The sequence below is a fragment of the Aphelocoma coerulescens genome, chromosome 1, assembly GCF_041296385.1.
Source record: "Aphelocoma coerulescens isolate FSJ_1873_10779 chromosome 1, UR_Acoe_1.0, whole genome shotgun sequence".
Lineage (NCBI taxonomy): Eukaryota > Metazoa > Chordata > Aves > Passeriformes > Corvidae > Aphelocoma > Aphelocoma coerulescens.
In genome coordinates, this window is record NC_091013.1 from 94330064 (window position 1) to 94351719 (window position 21656).

The window sequence follows — 21656 nt, forward strand, 5'->3', positions numbered from 1 at the left end:
TGGCTTTTCCTATGCCTTACTACTGTGCTCATTACACCTGCTAGTAGAGAGGATTAATGTGTTTCAACACATAGAGACAAATTAAGATTTTCCCTGAAGCCCATCTGCTTTTCTCCCCTTAAATCTTTACCTGCAGGAAGGAATTAGACTTGATTTAAGGGAAAGAATATAGGAGGTAGAGAAATTGAGCAGTTAATAGAAGGAGGTTGGCAGCCTAAAGTAGAGGGATGGCAAGGGAGAAAACAAACAACTTCACCAATTAGGAACAAATTAAGGATGGAAGGGCCTTGTCAAAGGATAAACCTAATTCACCATGTTGCCTTTTCCACTAGTTACAGCTGCTGATGTACATATCATATGTATATATGTACGAATGAACATAGGAAACCTCCAGTTGTGCCATTCTCAGTCATTGCAGCAATACCTTTTTTATTAATTTGCTTCCAAGAAGTAATTCTGGAAATGTTTCCTCCCTGAGAAGACTAAATGTTGGTATCCCCTAACACAATGCTTTAATGGAAGGAGAATAAAAACAGCAACACAGAAAAAGACGTATGTTTTAATCCATCATTAAATAAGTTTGCTAGCAAGTATAAACTTTTACAAAAATTTAAAACATTTAACTTCTAATAACATTTGAATGATATTAATCTGAATGAAAATATTTTGAATGTTAGTGTACTAGCTTAATAAACTGACTCCCAAATAGTTTATCTAACTCAAAGGGACATGCATTTCTCTCACACACTTGAAAACGGAGTAAAAATTGAGGTGAAACCTAGCAACTCACAACATCATTTAACAGAAAAGAATATTTGTACCCAGAAGAAACTGTAGAGAATTTATGTCCCCAGACTGCAACTCTGAGCTGAAATTTGTCTTGAGAATATGATGATAATGTCCCTGCTCTTTCTGAAAGTGTCAGATCTACAAACAAAATCAAGACCTCAGAAGAATTTTGTCTCAGTTCTGCTGCATTCTTCCTCCTGAAAGATGTCAGTGCTGTTGAAGAATATAAAGTGCAGAGATCATTCAAGATTGGAGAACTGACACATTTTGAGAGAAACAAAGGATCTTTTCTGAAAGATAAAACTGCTTCTTATGGCTGAACATACCACAGTGTATGAACTGCTCTACCATCAAGGTTTGAAGTAAAATTTAGAAAGGGAGAACATAGTCAACCAAAAAGGAACATGACTTATGTAATATTTTTTCATTATCTGCTTGTTCTAATTTTGTATGGTTAGATATAAACACATACAAATGATACCTCATACTATCATTTTCCATCCCTGCATCCACCTGAACAACTATTACAGCTCTCAGTCAGAATACAGAGGAACAAAGTGTGGAGGTACTAACTGTCCAGGCATATTAAGCTTAGATGGTATTTAAAAAAAATTAAGATAAATACAAATTATGTTTAAAGCAAGTATTTTCTTTAGATTATTTCTAGTTTCAAATGCCTAACAGGAATTGCATGACTTTTCCCAGAAGGTGGGGAAGTGCCCTGAAGTTCCTCTTTCTGATGTGAAGCTTTACAGAAAAGTTACTGGTACAAAGCCACAGTGGCTCTGCCAAAAGCATTTATGGCTCATGGTTAGGCAGGAGGTTTGAAACTCGATGACCTTTAAGGTCCCTACCAACCCAAGTCATTCTATGATTCCATGGTTCTATGATTCTATTATTCTATGGGCAATAGCCTACCTCAGGTCGTGTTTGCAGTGATGGTTATGATTCACAGATTGTGGCTTAATTCTTTCTGTTTCTGAGACATTCTGTAACCCATGCAGCTCTGCTTTCTCCATTGACTCTCAGGATTTTACATGGTCACAGTGCATAATAAAAGATACAACAAAAAGGTAGTCATGCAGACAGGCAGAGCATCATATTTACTACCATTCTGGACCAAAAATGAAAGCAGAGAACACTGGGCAGTAGGTTTCAGGCATCACACAAAAGGGTTGCATGTTGTTCTGTAGGGCATCTGGGGAGGATTCTTGTTCTGGCAGAACCTCTGAAAACATAGGACCTCATGCCTTGCTGTGTGCAGAGGTGGTTCCCAGTCAGCAGTCTGGCTGATGGCCTCAGTTTCAAGCTGGATAGCTTCTAGACTGCTAGACTGACACCTAAAATAGATGAATATGTGATTTACAGAAATGTGATAAATAGGAGCTGAAAAAGACTTGATAGTAAATGTCCAGTTATTTTAGAATTTGAAAAAAAGAACAAGGTGGGGCTCAGGACCCTTGGCTGTATGAGGAAACAGGACTGACTGAGAAATCCATTTCCCTCTTGCTACAAGGAAGAATAGATTCTGATGTCCACATGATTCAGTGCCGAATAAACCCTGAACTGCTGAGAGCTAGTCTTGGAATAAAATAGAGAAATGAAATTCCAGGATCAAAATCTCTTCCCAGTACAAAGTGATTCTTTCACTCCAGTGTGTGGGCAGCTTGTGGTGGAGCAATGCCTTGACTGTTCAACTCTGTCGTGACAGAGATCCTTCCATGCACTTCATGTAAGTTCATCTCATCCCTCCCCCAGCTCCACCTTCCTTTTAAGTAGTGATGGGCAAGAAGGATTAGTGTAGTTCAATGATTTTAGGAGCCAAATCTATCCCAAACCTGGAAAAAAAGGATGAAACCACAGGAAAAGATGGTAAGCTGGTGCCATGGCAGTCTCACAGAGCACAAAAAAGAGGGAGAAGTGGATTCCAGGATGAGAAAGAAGAAAGATGCTTTGACTTCCTGCAGGATGGACTAAGTTGTTACAGGAACTAAATTGCCCTGGGAAGTTTAGCTTAAGTCCAACCTGAAACCTAACTTTCTGTCAGCAGCTGGAGAGTAGGTAAAGAGATGATTACAAAGGGTAAAGCCTGTGAGTTGAGGGATGGTAGAGCTGAATGACAAGTAGTAACTTACTCTGGTTGGTAGACAAGATATTTCTGTTCTTCTTTAATATCACAAAACCCAGAAGAAGTGCAGAAATGATCAGTACAACCCCAGCTATAAGTGGGCCAAAGAAATTTATCTTTGCTTGCTCCATTTCTTTCTCATGTATCTCTGAATAAGAAAACAGAGAAGATACACACAGGAAAGATTTAATTTTGTGACAATTACTTTAAACACTCTATCCCAAAGTTACATGAATTAGAAGTTTAGGTTAAGGCCCTCAGCATCCTTTGCTTTTACAGTGCTTTAATAGTCAGTAAATCACTATCCACATTGTTTTATTTTCATTTCCAATAACTAGTGAAACTACCTGGTCTCAATGGTCACTTCAACAGCAGTTAAAGCCAAGCACTCTTTCTGAGGTTTGGGTAACATGTGAAGGATCTGCAATTTAATTCATACAAGAGCCCACAAGGCAGCTACTGTGCTAATGCTGTTCTGTACTACCATGCAAGTTTGAAAAACCTGGAACATGTAACTACTTGGTATGTGTTGGAAATGATGGTCAAAGCCTAATGAAATGCTGTAAGGGATGTGAAAGTAGCAGGGAATTCAAAGGACTTCCCCTCTATTTCTGGTTTTTGTGTTTTTGAGGTTTTGGTTGGCAGGATTAGCAGCTGATACAGCTTCAGTTATTGCCAAACAAAGCTTATGTTTATGTGGAGTTTCTGTTTTCTTACTCATTATCACTGCTTGTCAGGTATCTATTTTCATAAAGCCAGGGAGGAGAGAAGAATTGAAGAGGGAAGAGGAGGATACAGCATTATGGCTAATACAGCCATTTCAACACTCATGAGCAATGTGCAGAGCTGAACAAATATAAGGAGATTTCTGGATTGTATTTTAATAGTATTTAAAAGTCCTAGAGTGCAAAGACATTAGAGGCAGTTTGCCATATCTGGCATTGATAACTTAACCCTTTAGCTAAATTCGTATTAAGGAAACTGCACGGTGGAACTTTTTCAGAACAAGTGGCAAATTTCTTCTATATCTGCAGTAGTAAGGTGCATGCTTATACTACCCTGGTAGGCTTTCCTGCAATGCTACCATTCCCTCTTGGCTTCTTGTTCCTGTTAATTGAAGCACAGCTCTCCATCTTCAGCATTGTCTAAAAGAGACATGTGCAAGCCAAATGAACTTATGACCAAAGTGGGAATTGTCTTTAATTTGATGTTCTTATGCCATAGCTTACAAATAAAAACATGTCAAAAGAAGTTTTCCTGGTCCAGAAGATAAATAAAATACTGCTTTAGTTTAAATAAAGGATCAGCCATGTGGAACCTTGAGATAATCCGGCAGTAAAGTCATAATGGAACTCATGTCCCCAGCTTCTTCTTGCAAGAGGTGTCTGAAAAAAGACACAATCTCAGAGAATAAAAATCCCCAATAGTCATTTTGGAATGTTCACTTCATTCTGCCAAACATTATGAAAACCACCAGGAAGGCTTCTAATACTAGTCCAAGTTTCGTGGTGCTTACGCTTAAACTCAGCACAATCTATTTGGAAGTTTGTGAATTAAATATGGTCCAAGGGACTCTTCTGTTTAGCCTTTGGCCTCTTTCTATGGAATGATTAAGAATAGCAGCTCAAGCACTTTAAACCAGCAAAAGACCTCTTTTTTACTATCAGGGTAGTCAAACTCTGGAACAGTTTGCTGAGAGAGGTTGTGGAGTCTTTATCCTGGGAGGTGTTTAAAATTCAACTGTGCTACCTATTGACCCTACTTTGAGCAGAGTGATTGAACTAGATCATCTCCAGATACATCTTCCAACCTCAACAGTTCTCTGATTCTGTGAAGGGACAACCTCTCCCAACAGCTGTCTCCTCCAGAGACTGGTTGCTGCCTGATCCAGACTCCTAGGTTGCTTTGTTGCTACTGCAGCATCTTCTGGGGAGGGCATCAGTAGGGCCGTGTTCTGGATTGTGTAGCAATTCCTTCTCTGTGCCCTTTCCTTGCTGTAATGAGATTCCCCATGTGGAAAAGAGAGGAAGTTCAGTGGTGAACACGATGGAGAACATACAACCCTTGTAACCAACTTCTACTACTACTTTGAGTTTATTCTCTGCCTTGACCATGCTGCTGTCTGTGATCAGCTGTGTGGCAGTACATCCTGCTTCTACCCATGCAGAAATGGGAATGGGAGAATGGAGACTCACCTATGCCTAGTGGGACAGAGACAAGGCTTCCCAGCTGCTCCCTAAGGTGAAGCAAGCAGCTGATATTAGTGCGGCTCTTTGTAGGAACTGGGATATTCAGCTTGCTGGTAACATTGTACAGCTTTGTCACAGCATCCTGTGAGACATCCATGTGAGCCATAGTGCTGTGTGTTATGTTCTCTTGTGAAATCAGCCAAGTCATCTCCTTGGGCTCTGGATAACCTCCACTGGAAGAACAGGAAAGATTCAAGTATCCATTGGGCTTTAGTTCCCTGGAGTGCAGTTCTGCTATCTCAGGTTGACTATAGTTGGCTGAAATAGACCAAAGACAAAGCATCATTAGCCAGCCACACCACATTTGTGACAATCCCTGCCAGTTATTTAAGATTTACAGGCAGAAACAAATCTAAATAGTTTTCTTCAGGAAGACAATGGGCATTCCAAGAAGGGATTTTTATGGCATTTTTTTGGTGTATATGTAGACTTGCTGATTCTTGTCATCAGGGTGTTTCAAGGATGCAAGTCTGACCAGCCAGACAATGGGCCTCTGTCTCTCCCACCTCTTTAAGATTCATTAATCATGAAACCTGGCCTGGTTACAGATAAGGGCTTAAGCAGAAGATGGGAAGGGACTACAGTGCTCCCTACCTTTGGCCTCCTGAATGGGTAAGGGGAAAACCACAAATTTCTAACTGTGAAATGTAAAGAAAGAAATCATCTAAGAGAATTCAGATGGGATAAATTCAAAGTGAAGTGCTGTCTTAAGCAGAAATATCCCTGGTGTCTGTCAGTATTGTAAGTAAACATTTTGCAGCATATAATTCATCATCACTTTGTAGTAGGGTTCCCTTAGCTTAGCTTTTTTAATGGAAATGACTATAGAATAAGGGTTTTTTATTTTGTGTCACTTGGGTACTTACCACAATCAATGAAAAACACACCTGTTGCTTTAAAAAGCCAAGTTTTCCAGGCAAGAAATAGCAAAACAGGATTGAGAAGAACTATTTAAACATAAAATATGAATGATAAATGGATGCTTTTAACCAATACTCTCTCTTAAATAATCTAGATATTCTCAACCAGGATTTGTTTGGTTAGAGGTTCATAGTAAAAATAGTTGACTATAATGGAAAAGGAGAAAGAGAGAATGTAGACATAATAGTGACTACAAGTTGGCATACAGCAAGCTAAAAAAAAAGCCCAACAACCTCCCAAAAAAATCAGAAACAAATCCCAAGAAATAGATTGAAGATTTAATTGAAAATGCTTCATTATTTTAGGGCCAATAGGACTAAAGAAAATACGGAGAAATACTGGAGAAGGGAAAAAGGGTTCTTAGAAAAATATGAGTCTTAAGAGGGTCTCACTCTTCTGCACACACACTCAATGTGTTGGATCCAGGATCTAATCCTTGCCCTAGAGAATTCTTAATATGGATGAATGAAGAAACATGATGTTGCTTTTATTTTCTCTATCCTAGCACACAATGAATAGGATTTAGCTTAGTCAGTTAAATCCCCCCAGGAGCGTCCATGGATATGAATTCAAAATGGAAAAAGCCCCCCCCCTTTTTTATACCCCAAAATTTAGTTAAGTTGTCCCTCTGGAAAGCTCAAGCTTCCTTTCTTCTCAAGGTCTGACTTGCTTAGCTGACTGCTGTCGACTTCTGATCTGGAGTATTTATTCTCTCCTTGGTATTTTATAGGAATGGCAGGAACGTAATCCATGACTATGAAATTTGCCACAACATCCAAGTGATTGAAGGGCTTCAATTTCATTGACAGTAAGCAAGTGGAAATAGTGGCATATACCCTGGACTTCTCTTTTATAGCTTCTGGAACCTCAATTTACTGGAAAGTGATGTTGGCTGCATGCAGGGTGTGGACTACATATATGAGTTTTGTGTTTGTTAACAGAAAAAAAAATTCAGGAAGTCTTTTGTATTTAAAACATCTTCCAAAAAAGCTTTGGTATTAGATTAAATACCTCAAGAGACAGCAGATCCATCAAGACTTTAATATTTTTCTCAATGGCTTAAACACTTTGCTTTTGTTCTATTTTCTTAAGTGACCATTTGCCTTACTTCCTTCCAGACACTGACTGTCACTGAATGAATTAATTAGCCTTTAATTTTTTTTTTTTAATATCCAGGATTTTACATGTATTCAGGTTCTCACATTATGGAAACAAAACTCTTCTCATTATTCTGTGTTGTAAGGTAATCAGATTGTTGTTTTAATGTTTCTAGTTGGACTTTTTTCCAGCCTTCGGATAACTCTACTAGAGCTTTTTCCACACCTTTCAGTTTTTCAACATCCCCTTTAAAATGAGCAACTGTAAGTCTCTCTTGTGACATCATTTCAGTCTCAACACTTTGAGTAGTGCATATTTTGAAACAGTTTCCCTAGTCTCAACTTCTTCCCTTATTGATCTATCTAGAAGCACTGTAGACAAGACACAACAGCAGATTTTCCAGTTAAGCTGCTTGTCACCATGGTCTCTACCTTGCATTTTTAAGAGCCAAAGTTTTCCACTGTGAAACCTTTCCTTTTTTTCTGGAGAAGGATCTGAGTCCGTTGTTATTATAAAAGTCATCGTGGCTGTATGAAATACATCTAAGCTACATATACAATCCTAGAATCTCTTGAGTTGGAAGGCACTGACAAAGATCATCAAGTCCAACCCCTGGCCCCGCACAGGACACCCCAAGAGTCACACCATGTGCCTCGGAGTGTTGTCCAAACCCTTCTTGAACTCTGTCAGGCTTGGTGCTGTGACCACTTCCCTGGGGAACCTGTCAGCACCTGATCACCCACCCCCTGGGTAAAGAACCTTTTCCTGATATCCAGCCTAAACCTCCCCTGACACAGCTTCCTGCTATCTATATATTGTACCTATGTAACACATAAAAATAATATGTTTAAATTGTATTCAAAGGTACTGCAGTATTTCTGAATGGGCTCAGCCACCAAGTGATGTAGATAGCTTTGTGTGACAGCCCTGTCATTCCTGTACAGCACTCAATCGTTCTTATGCCCATTTTAAGTGTGACATGCCAAACTACAAAAATCCCTCCATGTATGATATGAGATTCTAATTAAGAAGCAGCATGTAAGCACAGGTGCATTTCAATATTTGTATTTTTCATCTAATTATTTTGAAGGTTTTTTTTTTTTATTATAGTTTTATACTGTTCCTTCCTTTGGGAGTTTATTGAACAGAGAGTAATTTGGAAGGAAGACACCAGCATATTGTTAAAATAGTCTTCCTAAGCTAAACCTTAAAAGGTGTAGGACACTTTTAGTCCTAAGTGTGAGACATCTGTAACATGTTGCTCAGATGTTGGCTAAGCTGATAACTGATTCAACTTCGTTTGAATTAACTGAGAGTTGATGCAACACATCTTCTTAAATTGGGGGCCTTCAGATTGAGTGCACATTATGAGTTTCTGAGTTCCAAAACTTCACTAAAAATGCTTTTCCAGTAGATCTTGGGAGAATCAAAATTAACAATCTAGGTTTTTTATGTGTGGATCAAGGAAACACTTGCTAGTAGTACAAAGGCTAAATAGGGTCAATTGTCCTGGTACTCTGTTTTTGGCTGCTGTCATGCTTGGCCTGTTCTCTTTTAAAGCAGTATGCTGAATCCTGAAAACACCAGTGCAAGTTAGACGCTGTTGTTATTAATGACTAACACTAGGACAGTGGAATATGGATAACACTAGAACACAGGCATATGGATAAAGGTTACTAACAGAATAGTTTAAAATAGAGAAACATTAGGATTATATATTAGGTATCACTAAAAATATTAGAAAATGTGAAGAAAAGATTGGTGTTTCACTTCCATTTCCCTGTTAAAAGATTTACTGCCTTTTGCTCTGATTACAGAAAATTCTCTGATGCAAAACATCAGGTTGAATCTCATCAATGTATGTATGCATTTTTTCTTCAGAGATATTTTCTGCTTTCCTTTAACTGAACATACAAATTTCTGCTCCCCCATGTGAGCTGATATTTTCTTTATTTTCCCTGTGATTTATATGATCATAAAACAGCTGGGTGTTTGCAGAGATCTTGCTATGTTTCAATTCTAATTTGCCACCAATGTTGATAACTACTGCTACTTTTGATAGAAGATAGCTTGTCAGATGCAAATAGACAAGCTTATTTTCCAGAGTCCTAAAAGCCATAAAACTTGCAAGAGGCAAGTCTCTTATCCATCTTTAGCAATTCTGCTCCAGAGCAAGTACATTTTCAGGGGCTTGGAGACAGGAGCCATCTTTCTGGACTGAACAAAATCACAGCGAATCCCACAGACCAAATGGCAATTGGAAGAGATTACTTACCAATGATGTGCAGTGAGCACTCAGATTTGTGTATGACCTCTGTTTGTTCAGTTACTTTTTGCATAATAATACACTGATAGCGTCCCTCGTCCTCAACTCCTGCATTGAACAACTGCAAGGTCCATTTGCCCGTGTCCACCTTGGTGCGGTTTATATATTCAGGACTAAGGTTCTCATGTTTTTCTTGGCCATAATATACTTCGTGCACCACTTTATTAGTGTCTTTTTGCCAAAAAATTATTAAATTCTCTATGTTAATTTTCTGAGGGTTTGGAAAATAGCAGGATAGGTGTACAGTGTGATGGAGAAATGCCTTCACTGGATGCACACTGGCAGCAATACCTTAGACAGAGAGAGAGAAAGAGAAATTAAGATTTCCACCAGCTACAAAAGAACACCAAGTTGCACTAAGAGACCCAACACTTAACAACAGTGGAAATAAAAACACCAGTATTTAGACACAAATTCTCCCACTAGGTATGACAGGACACATAGTTGTTCAAACTGACTTAGTCTTGTGGAGTTCAGGTCATAAAACAGTTTCTTATTTTTCTTCCTATATTTTACTTTCCTACTTAGAAGGCCTACCACACAGAGATCATGAGCATCTATATTTTAGAAGACTCATCTGCAGGCCAAAGATGCAAACAATTCTTGCTTGCAGCATCCTGAGTGTAATGAGATTCTGTCACAAAGGAGATAGTTGTACAATTTCTGTTTAAAAAGTTGAGTTAATTCTCCTAAGAAAATAACACAGTATTAAAGTTTTGAAGAAACTGTGAAGTACACACTGTGTGGTAAATGTGTCTAGGGAATGCATGACCAGAAGGTCAGAAGCAGGTGAACATTTTCAGTGTCAATGAAGAATTAATCTAAAGTTTAATGACAAATTAAATGTCAGATTTAACTGTTCTGTAATTAATCTAGAATTTAATGACAGAGTAAATGTCAGATTTAACTGTTCTGTTGCTGATCTTGTTAACAGAAATGGTCAATAAACACAATTATGCCTTCATGCAAAGAAAGGATGAACTGCACTACACAAGGGATGATTTTTCTCCTGCTTTCACCCATGCATGTGTCCATTATTATGAGTGCTGGTCTGGGAGGTCTGTCTTTTCTTGGAATGAGAAGTGCAGCCCTCTGTCCCAGAAGATACAAACATCTTTGCTGTGTTCAAAAGGAGGAGAAGATTTACAGTCTCTCTCCTGGTGCAAAGTTTTGACTGGTCTTCCAGAGCACCAGACTGCAAAGTGATCTCTGCGGGTGTCTCAAACTCCAGTTGTCCCAAAACAAACTGCCAGTGTGCAGTTTAGTACTGCTCTTCTCTATAATACACACAGGTGATACACACACATTTTAAAGACAGATTTAAATTGAGAATTTAAGAGCATCATAAAATAAGTGCAATGTAAAGATATAAAGTTGAAGAGAGAAAGTACTTACTATATATATTTTACAGCGTCCCTGCACACAATTTAAATACATGTCACATAGGCTGTATGACCTTGATTGTGCAATGGAAGTGATTAATTACTACTAATGAATGAGCTTCTTAGTAGAAGCTCATGAGAAAGTATCACATAGCTGGACACAAACAATCAAAACAGTTTTAACAATTAAAAATGTGCCTTTTACCTGGGAGGAGTATCATAGCACAAAGGAAGAATATGCAGACCTCCATGACACTGTAAGAAGGAGGAAAGAAAGAAATATGTTAGAGGTTGAAAACACTCCAGTACTCCCAAAGAAGTGGTAAAAAAAGAAGTTTTAGCAAGAGAGAGAGTATTGAGAAAGTTAATCTCACCTTTTTCCATAGACCGGTGCAAGGACTTCTATGTGTTTCCCAGCCTTTAGCAACCACAACTAGCATGCCATGGCAGATCTCTGGTTTACAGAGAAGTTGATGTGGTGCAAAATTACTGCAAACTGTGTATGCCATGGGAGGAACACAGAGTCTCTGGGGTCCAAAGGGCAAGACAAGTACCCAAAACGCCTAGAGTGGAGGAAAGAGGAATGGGGAGCATGCTTGGCCTGGCAGTGTGGGGAAGAAGATGGAGAATTGAAAGTAGAGGGGGAGGAGAGTGTGACGCAGAAGGAGGAGGTGGGGGAGACGGCTCAGTGATGTCAGCTACCAGAAGCAATGAAGTGTGTGACCTTCAGTTTTGTGACAGGAACCTATCCTTAACAACAGCAAAGGATAAGGTAGAAAATCCTTTATGATTTAAAGAGCAGAGGCTAAACAGCACATAGTTAGTGGTCAAGAAAAATATAGTTTCTCTTTAGAAAACAAGGAAAAAACCTCTATGTCTTCTCATAAGCAAAACACCTCTCTGGCTGCTTGGGTTCATGTGGTATAAGGGCGCCCACAGTCCTGGTAAGCAGCCAAACGTCATTCCTGTGCACCCTGAGAGCAGCACCTGCATCTGACTGCTCTGCATTTGGTGCTTTGCATTTAGCAGCACCTTTGTGGTTTTTGTGTGCCTTTTCCATATATTTGGGAGGAGCCTCCATAACACCCTTGCCAAGGTCCTTTGCTCTCCTCCTTTAAACAGCTCCAAAGAAACCTTTTTTGCAGGAGCAGATGTTAGACTCCCCAGCTCTCATACTTAAAACCAGTGAGATGCTTTCTGCTGTACTCACTGGTAGTACACTTTCCTGATGGACGGCTTCCCACTTTTTGTTGTGTTTTATTTTAGGCTATTACACTTGGGTCTTTACCCCAGGTCTCTGGTCTCTTCTTCTGTTTAATACAGAATTCCACTCAGTCCACTGACAAGTTTTGTGAGTGTAATGTAATGTACAATAATATTTTTTCCAATTTCATCCTGCCTTCTCTTAGGAAAGGGGAGAAATAAGTCCACGTGGCTTGGAGGATATAGATAATTTTCTTTTGATCCACCTGTCACAGCAGAAGAGGAGCAAGGGGAGGGAGGGCTCATGCAGAATCTGTTGTCATAGACAGAGGTCATTCTTTTTCTGCTCCAGCCACCCAACTGCATGGTAAACTTTTATCAAGGGGTTTTCCTCCCAGGCTGGGCCCCACTGAACTAAACCAGACAACTGACTGCCTAATGCCTGTGCCAAGCCACTGAAAACTACAGAAACTACTTTTCAGCAGTCATATTTCCATCCTATAAATAAGAATTTTGGCTTTCAGTCAAGTGAAAAATAAAGGATAGCTCTATTTTCTTGGATTCTGTGCAGGTGTGTAAGAGGAGAAATTAAAGCAATTTAGCAACTACTGACATAAATGGAGAGAGTGTACTGCTATAGCTAGGCATGTTTTGCAATGACTGTCTCACAGAAGCAAAAACCAAAACCAGAACTTAAAATGAGAGTGAGAGAGAAAAAACCCAAGCAAGAATACCAAATAAAGCCGCTTGCCTTTCTTTATGGTTTGGATTTGGAGCTGTGAGGACAGAAGTGTTCAAATTCCAACACGTTTTCCTGGCTGCTGTCTTCCAGGAGAAGGCGTTTTGCTGGGGGTGCTGGCATGAGGAAGGATCCCGTGAGTCTGCAGAGGGGTATACCCCCACCTTCCCTGTGGAGGGGAATTGCTTGTCACTGAGTGTGAGTGTGACAAGCTGCTTCCTTCATGCAAGCTGCTTTATAGGGAATTGCTGAATCATTAATTGGGCCGCTACAACTTCAGTGCTGCGAGCAGCTTTTCTTCCCCTTTTTTATAAATGCCTTTAACCAGCAAATGCAAATCCTTGGAGCCAGTGTCCAGAAGACTGAAGAGAGGAAGGGGAATTACACAGTATCACTGTGCGCTACTTACACCATTCCTTTGGCATATTCAATACAGATTTTTTGTTCAATTCTCTCTTAATATCTGCAGGCCATTGAAATTCTTGGGTCCCAGAACTGACCAGCAGTCAAAGTGGGCTGGGTAAGAGAGGAAAGATAGACATTGTGGGTCTGTGTGTGGATGTGCAGTTTTGCTGTTCACAGGCTGAGTGTATCCATCTGTGGAAGTGGCACTTTTTCACAGTGCCAGTGAAAACTCATGAGATGGGAGTGGTTTGAAGACCCAAGGCTTTAAAATTATCTCTGACATCCAGAATAATGTGAGGTCGGTCCATGGAGAGGTAAACATTTTCCCTTGCTAAATAAAGCTAGCATATATGGTGTATCTTTTTTCTCTTTTGGAGCTTTTCAGCCATTCCTGGAGGTGTTTCCATGACTCACAATTACAAATCAGGTGTGGATGTCAGAGATGAAAATGGAGCAGTATATTAATTGAGATTATGTCAGTACGCAGTCAGGAGTCACCCTCAATCCTTTATTTACTATCTCTGCAGTGCAATCACTGAAAGGAGAAGAAACCATATGAGCACATGCACTTTACAGGCCTGATTCATGACGGCTTTGGTTTGGCCCAAACCAGTCTGAGAAAACTCATGAGGCAGTTCCCACTTGGCTCAGTACAGGGGGATTCCTGCCCTGAATCATAAAATCATAGAATGTTAGGGGTTGGAAGGAACCTCAGAGATCACCTAGTCCCAGTGCCCCCTGACATGGGCAGGAACATCTCCCACTGGGTTGGGTTGTTCCAAGCTCATCCAATCTGTCTTTGAACACTGTCAGGGTTGGGACAGCCACAACTTCTCTGGGCAACATATTCCAGTGCCTCACCACCCTCACAGTAAATAATTTCGTCCTAATACCCAGCCTAAATTTCTCCCCTTGCAATTTGTATGCATTCCTTCTTTTCCTATCACTACAGTTCCTGATGAAGGATCCCTCTCTCTTTCCTGCAGCCCCCTTCAGATACTGGGAGGTTGCTATGGGAGGGGCTCCAGTCCTCTTACCAACTTAGTGGCCTTCCTCTGGACTTGCTCCAAGAGTTCCTTGTCCTTCTTATATTGGGGGCACCAGAACTGTATGCAGCACTCCAGGTGGGGTTTCACGAGAGAAGAGGAGAGTAGAGGGGGAGAATCACCTCCTTCAGTCTGCTGGCCATGCTGCTTTAGATACAGCCCAGGGTAGGGTTGGCTTTCTGGACTGTGAGTGCACACTTCCTGCTCATGCTGAGTTTTTCATCAACCATCATGCCCAAGTCCTTCTCCACAGGGCTGCTCTTAATCACTTCTCTGCCCAACCTATTTGTGTCCCTGGGATTGCCACAACCCAGGTGTAGGACCTTGCCCTTTGCTTTGTTGAACTTCATGATGTTTGCACTGACCCACCTCTCAAGCATGTCCAGATCCCTCTGGATGGCAAAAACTCTGACATCAATATTTGGGAAAAAGAGGCAACTTCACTCCCTTTACTTTTGAGGGCAATTGCCAGAAAGCCCTGTGTGACTTATTTTGGGATTGGCTTTCTGTCTCATGTTCCTCCCAATCCAGCATGTGAAAACAGCATGTAAAACCCCAACAGGCACAGCGAAGCATGAAGGTCTTGGAGGAAACAAGAGCTTTGTATCAGGTACGCTTGCCTGTATTTTCATTTACTCTCTTTTTTGGTGTTTTCAGTTTTGGATATAGTCATTATCTTTTGAAAGACACTTTCACATCTGTGCTGTTTGAATCCTAAGTTCCTTCCTTACCCTTAAGTTCCTTCCAAAATGTTCTTTTCTTGCATATTCTCACAGGTAATTATCTTGTTTTCTTACAACACATATTCTATGGGAAGACTCTCCTGCCCCATGTTGAACTCAAAACAAAACTAAACACTGAACTAGTAAATTACTCTTTTTATTTTTCTAGCATGGGGAATTTTTCTGAAATTTCCACCCTATGCAACACCAAGCAGCTCCATGAGCAGTGCTGTGAGCCTCCTGGAGGCAGGACATCTGTGACAAAGACTTTCCATTGCTGACCTGGAAGCTATCCCAGGGGCTTGTAAATTAAATTATCCTAAAAATGCATTTACAAGGCTTCTCTCATGTTGTAAATACAGGTTGATTTGCACAAGTTTTATGAAAGGAAATCACACATTAAGAAAATTTCCTTAACATGGCAAGTTCAGAGGATTCTATGATGCCCTCCACCCTAATAGTAAGCCATACAACCGTATAACTATCCAACAAGGAACATATTTTAAAAACATACATTACTCAGGCAACTTGTGTTTCCTATGTGCTTCCCCAGTCAGAAAAGTGTCACTGTTTTAATCAATTGCAAAACTTTTTCTATTGTTCATTCTTTTATAACAATATTTTACTCCAAGTTACATTTAAAAATTCTGGGCTTCTGTTTAATTATTTTGTTATTACATGAAGAAAACCCAAGCCTCTGCCGTCCTAATTTTTTATTTCTCAATGCATTTTGTATCCCTTCTCACTCTGCAACATCATTTTATTATATCTAAATCTTCAGGAGAACCATGACTTTCGCTATGATTCTGGGATCATTTTGCTCTAACATATAGAAACTCCTCTTTTAATAACAAGTAAAAAACACCAATTATTTAAATAATACCTTTGGTCCAGAGATCATGGAGCATTCCACTGCCTCTGCAAGCAGAATCCTTCATCCACAACTAGGGGCAGGTATCTCTGAAAGAGAGCACAGCAGCTGCCTAAGGATACAGAGTCCCACTGCACAAATCATAGGATACAAACGTGTTCTCCCTGCAAGTGAAACTGCAGGGGAAATTCAGAGGGGAAGAACGTCATCAAACCAGAATTAGATATTCGTTTGGATTAGCTGTGGTGTTTGAGTTCCACCTAAAGGATAGGTCAGGCTGACATATTTTTCCACACTTTAAGCCAGGCCTAGCCACAGAATTGGCAAGCTGGTTGAACCACTTCTGCATCATAGGCACCATAGGTGACGTCTGTCCTCCTTTTCCAGCCCACACACTTGCATCAAAGCTAGTAAAGCAAACTTGTCAGCTGGGAAGTAGCAGTTGATGGGTTCACTTCTCACCAAATCACAGCAGCCTGTTTGACTTTGCAGTGAAACAGAGAAGGAGCACACCCCTGTTCCTGCACAGGTCACAATTTAGAGGTGACTGCTGACTAACAGACCAGTCAATTGCTGGGGACTCTTCAAGAGTCACTGTACAGAAGAGGGAATTTAAATGCCCATTCCCAGGTTGTCCCTCTTCCAAGCCTCCTATCTCTGTGCAGGACATTTTGCCTGGAAATGGCTACACATGCCTGCATGGCTACACAATGCAGTACAAACATAACTTCAAATAGCAGTTTGCAGGGCACCTTTGGTGTCAAGGTGTGCGCTGTATACAGAAAGATTAATCCATATTTGATTCCCAGCTATACTCAAACACAGCTAACAAGGATTAGCTGCCACACAATATATTCTATGCTTAGTGCTCAGGTATTTTCAGTAAGTCTTTCAAAATCAGCTGGGCATGTGACACCAACCTCATACTGCCTTTCAAACAGAAGGATCACTGATCAGGTGCTACTTTTCTTGCAATAAATTAATGTCAATTATTAAATGAAGATGTGATATTCAGTAGCTCAGTTAAACAAGCCAAGCCTCTGTCCTAGTGCAGAAATCACTCTGGGGACACGTACTGATTTGCTCACAGTGCTTCTTATGGCACATTAACTTTACAAAGGTAAAGATTCTGCCTGTTGATTTTGGTTTCTCCCTTCAATCACCAGAACTGAGCTTTGAAGAAAGGACCTGATTCTCCTATTCACTGGTGTAAATAAGGACCAGCCTCCTTATAATACACATAATCGAACAACACCCTGGAGATCCGCTTTGGTTCTTTCACCCAGGTCTTGATTATAAACATCCTGCTCCAGGAATTGAGGAAATAATTGTGCTGATGCTGTCATAGGATGGGCTCTGGCTCATTCTGCTGGTCAGCTTGCTCCAGGAAGTGTATGAAGCTGCTATGATAGCAGATGTGGCTCAAATGAAACAGAGAGCAGCTGTGGAGTCACTTCACTAATACCAATTAGATTTTATGAATGTGTGCTCCTACTAGTTTATAGGAGCATTACAGAGGCTTGTGTCTGTAACTGCCCAAATCATTATCAGATAAAGAAAAAAGGCTAAAACACTCAATCAAAAGGATTACTACAATACTGGGGAATGCCTTATTTCTTTCTCCAGCGTTCCTGACTCAGAGGCAGCAAAATACTTCAGTATGGATCTTGCTTGATAACAGAAATATTCATCCTATCTCTGTCCTCAGTGCCTGTCCTCCACCATGTGCAGAAAGCCCAGATCACAGAAAATCCAGCCTTTCCTATCACAAATATGTTTGTGCTACTTATAGAAAGTACTCTCTGTGCAAAAGAAGCTTCCTCTTTTTAAGCTGAAATTCCCCTTTCAAAGCACATTTAATTCTCTCACAAGTGTTGGTGTTATTCATAGTGTCCCTGAGCTGCTGTGTAGCCCCAGCCTTCACAAAAACTTTTGCTTGGATTTTGCCTGAAGGAAATAACCCTTTTTGAAGAAGACTAAGTTTTTATGGCTGACAAATTCCATTCTCTTTTCTTTGCTTAAATAAGTCTCAGAACATGAAATACAGTTTTTTGGCAAAGACTGGAGCTACTACAATGAGATTAAACAAAACAGCCTGTCCTTTCCCAGTACTCCACTGCTGAAAGTCACCAAGTTAATTTAAGAACTGATGACACAGTAAAAATACATCTGAATGGATTGTTATGTAAGAACAGTGATATCAGAACTGATTCAATGATATTTATGGGAAATTGAAGAAATTTAAGGCCATATCTATGCCACAGCTGCCTTTCTTGCCATGTTCTCATTGACTTTTCTACATGACTGAGTAAATAAGTTGTGATTATGTGTTTGACTATTTATACGTATAATTCTTTGATAAATTGGTAACTTCATTTTCTTGTACTGCCAATTTATTTACATGGAATTTGATTTCTCCTGTAATCTCATTTTGATTCTGCCAGCTTAGTAAAACTTGTAATTTTATCATCCATTCAGATTTTTTTCAAGTTGGCTTATGAGCATGCAGTGATCCTTATAAAAGCCCAGCTTAATGAATGCAGTTGTTCTTGCCAGCTGTAGATCAAACAATATTCACACCTGAGTCTCTTTAGTCTGAATCACAGTTTACACATGGCATTCCAAAAGGGGCTGCCTGGGGAAAAAAGAAATCTGTCCTGTATCCTTTGCCTATTAAGCATCTGTATCTATTGCCTATTATTAGAAATGAATTCCAAATCAGTTTCTGTATGCACGTTTTTTTTGCCCAGGACAAACTACTCAACAGCTCTGATTAAAAATAGAGAAGTAGGCTGTTAGGAGTGAAGAAGGGGAAGTTTTTTCTCCAGTCTGTAGCAATCAGAGAACTATAATTTACTTTTAACAGTTTCCTGTGAATGCAGCCAAAAGAATAATTTCTTCAACTAGATTGATTGAAGACTAATTGGACCTAATTTAAGTGTTTCCCAAACATGTTCAGCAAAAATCTAAAACCTAGGCGCATTTACAGGCTTCAGATTTTCTCCTTGCGTGCAACTTAGTGTTGCAGTTAACAAGAAGAACAAGAGAGGTGCATAGGATTTTCAGAGATGATGGCGTATCCTCCTCCCACTCTGAGATGTCACCAAAAGTGATGATGGATGAGACTTAAACATTGCACTGGAAGAAATAAAATTGGAAATGTTAAATATTCTTTGTCTTTCTGCTTACGGAGTCCCACCATTTGTACTGAATGTCGTACAAATTTATTGAGTTCTGTTCTTACCTGAGTCAAATCACCAACCAGCCAGGCTGGTTCCAGTTGGGTTAGAGGGTAGTGCTCTTTGTATGAGCCTGGGTAACTTTTGATGAGAAGGGATATGGTTCTTAGTTCATGGTGAAAGTTTTGCTATGCATTTATATGTTAGCTTTACCTATATTTTATTGAAAATAATTGGTATTTAATGCATATAGCTGTGTTGGCAATGTATTGCTTGTGATTCTCTCTTAAAAACTTGTTGGGTGACATCTGAAATAGGAAACCAATGTGTCTAAATCAGAAGAGAATCTAAAAAGTTTGAAGCAAGACAGAGACAGTGCGTAGGCAAGGAAAGAGAAACTAGATCAGGTTTTAATTGAAACACATAAAAACTACATGAAAAGACCATAGAGAGGCAGGGATTTTGTAGAATAGAATTAGGAGTTAGAAGCTGATAAGAAGGTTTTTAAGAAGAGGTTACTGAGAACACTCTAATAGTCTTAGGGGGAAAAACATACTTCATGGTAGATCATAAATAAAAGGTAAGCAATTATTCAGAAAGACAGACTGAACGTTAAAGCCCATGCTTAAGAGTGAATTTTCATCAGAATTTCATCCACTCCTTTGTCTGTTGCTAAAAGAAAAACCTTGAAGTTGAAATTGAAGAAAAAACAAAGATACAAAGTAGGGATTGAATATAGATCTCCAAGTTGGCATATACAGAAAGAGGAAACATGTTCTTTGTTGAAACTTGGTCACACAAAACATTGCGTGTATGACTAATACAGCACAACCCTAAAAGCTGATAGGTATTGGGAAAGATGTTTCCTTGTAGCTTAGATTCCAGCTCTGAAAAGGTTTCCCTTGGAGATACATAGCAGCAAGGACAAGATGCTATGGTGTGCACAGAGCCTCACTGAAATTTACAATTGTGCATCAGGGCTGCAGGTTAAAAAGGTTTGGCAATCTGGAGCTGCTTGTGATATTGCAATGCACTTACATTATGATGGGATTGTAGATGCAAAAGATTGATTGAAGCATATGGGGGCATGTGGGGACATAAGCCTGCCACCCACAGCACAGGTGCAAATGCTGTGAGCAGCCCAGACATGCTGAGCAGACATCCCCAGCTGACAGAAGGCCAAAGTGAGGATGGCTGAAATCTTAATTTTTGTACTCACAGGTACTACTTACCAGTTAATGTTAGGAAGATTTTACTTATGGTAGGCAGATGTTTTGTAGGTACTTATCAGAGTGGGAAAAGTATGAGATAAAATGGCCAAAGGCAAGCAGATCTGGTGTACTGAATTATGTGAGGATGTGGAGAGGTTTTTTAAGAAAATTGGTTGTGGGTTGTACTGGGAAGGAGGTAAAGGACATCCTGAAGGAAGGGATCTTAGTGCCCTAGGAAATGGTGTGGCCTAAAAGTAAGTGCTGCCTTCCTTGGGAACCCCAGAAAGCTTCCAGAGGAACTGTGTGATCCAGTGCCTTAGGCTGAAGTGGCCACCAGGAAGGCAGGTGAGAAATCATGAGGAGCCCAAAACTAGGGTGAAAGCATTGGTGGCAAAGAGAATCACCAATTTTACAGTGACAGAACCCCTTTAGCCGTATATAGGATCTGAGTTTTCTGTTAAAGGCATAAGGGATGTCAAAATATTCTTAATTATCCCCAGACTATTAAATGCTGATGCAGAAATGATGCCTGACTGATTAAAAAGCAAGACGAGTTCCAGACAAAGATGTGTTACAGTAAACAACAGAGAAGTGCTCAAGGTATTGTTAGGAGGTATCTTGACTTTGGAGACAGGATTAGGAAACTGTTTTGGCAATTTCCAAAAAAGTCCCCCTAGAGTCTCTGGGTACCACCAAGGCCATAACCTCTGCTAAGTGGCTTGAGGGTATAAAGCACAAAAAGATTGAGAAACCAAACTGTCTTGTTTCTGCTCCCACAGTCACAGCTCACTCCAAGAAATGAAAGGAACTCTGGCATGGAATATTCTCACAATGGGTTGTACTGGACAAATCTTGTAATCTAGGGAAGGTGGTGATGCATTTTTTGCCATGAATTGATGAGGCAAGTTTCATAGACAAAGAAGTATCTTTTATTAATCCAAATATTGGGGGAAAAAACAGGAAGAGCTTGAAAAGGCTTTAAAAATGCCTGATAGCCTGCTTTCTTTTTCCTGTTGTATGAGTTGCTCTAGGAAACATGATCTCTCTACAAATCTTGCTTCATTTAAACTATCCTGGCTACAGCAAGACTACTATTATAATTAAGACTTTGAATGTCCCCATCCAGAAAACAAGAGATGCTAAACAGAGTTCATGGGGAGAATGCAATGCTTTCAAATGGAAATTTTGGCAATTAGCACACTGAGGAGGGAGTCACCTACATGAGTCTATGGGAGAAGCCTGCAGAAATATGTCTTCAATCTGACCACTTTCTAGGGTATGGCTTTCTTATTCTATGATAATAGGTTCCTGATTTCCCTCAGGATTCCCAGTCTAAAAGTTCTTTCTGCTAATAGGTGGCTTCATCACCTCCTCTAAAATGGATGCA

The 21656-nt window shown here is 39.9% G+C and overlaps 1 protein-coding gene across 3 annotated transcripts; it reads right to left on the bottom strand.

Moving 5' to 3' along the window:
• Positions 1 to 562: 562 nt before the first annotated feature.
• CD86 (CD86 molecule) lies at positions 563 to 15950 on the bottom strand. 3 transcript variants are annotated; one of them, XM_069031523.1, is made up of 6 exons: positions 15892 to 15950; positions 11099 to 11148; positions 9461 to 9802; positions 5113 to 5424; positions 2925 to 3065; positions 563 to 2129 (listed from the first exon to the last, which is right to left on the bottom strand). In XM_069031523.1, the coding sequence occupies exons 2-6, from the start codon at positions 11142 to 11144 to the stop codon at positions 2110 to 2112; spliced, it is 861 nt and encodes a 286-aa protein (XP_068887624.1). In that variant the 5' UTR covers positions 11145 to 11148; positions 15892 to 15950; the 3' UTR covers positions 563 to 2109. The 3 variants fall into 3 exon arrangements, with proteins under 3 accessions (XP_068887624.1, XP_068887614.1, XP_068887633.1); XM_069031513.1 differs by lacking the exon at positions 15892 to 15950 and adding an exon at positions 11268 to 11486; XM_069031532.1 differs by lacking the exon at positions 15892 to 15950 and adding an exon at positions 11268 to 11486 and having other exon boundaries at positions 563 to 2627.
• Between the last annotated feature and the right edge of the window lie 5706 nt (positions 15951 to 21656).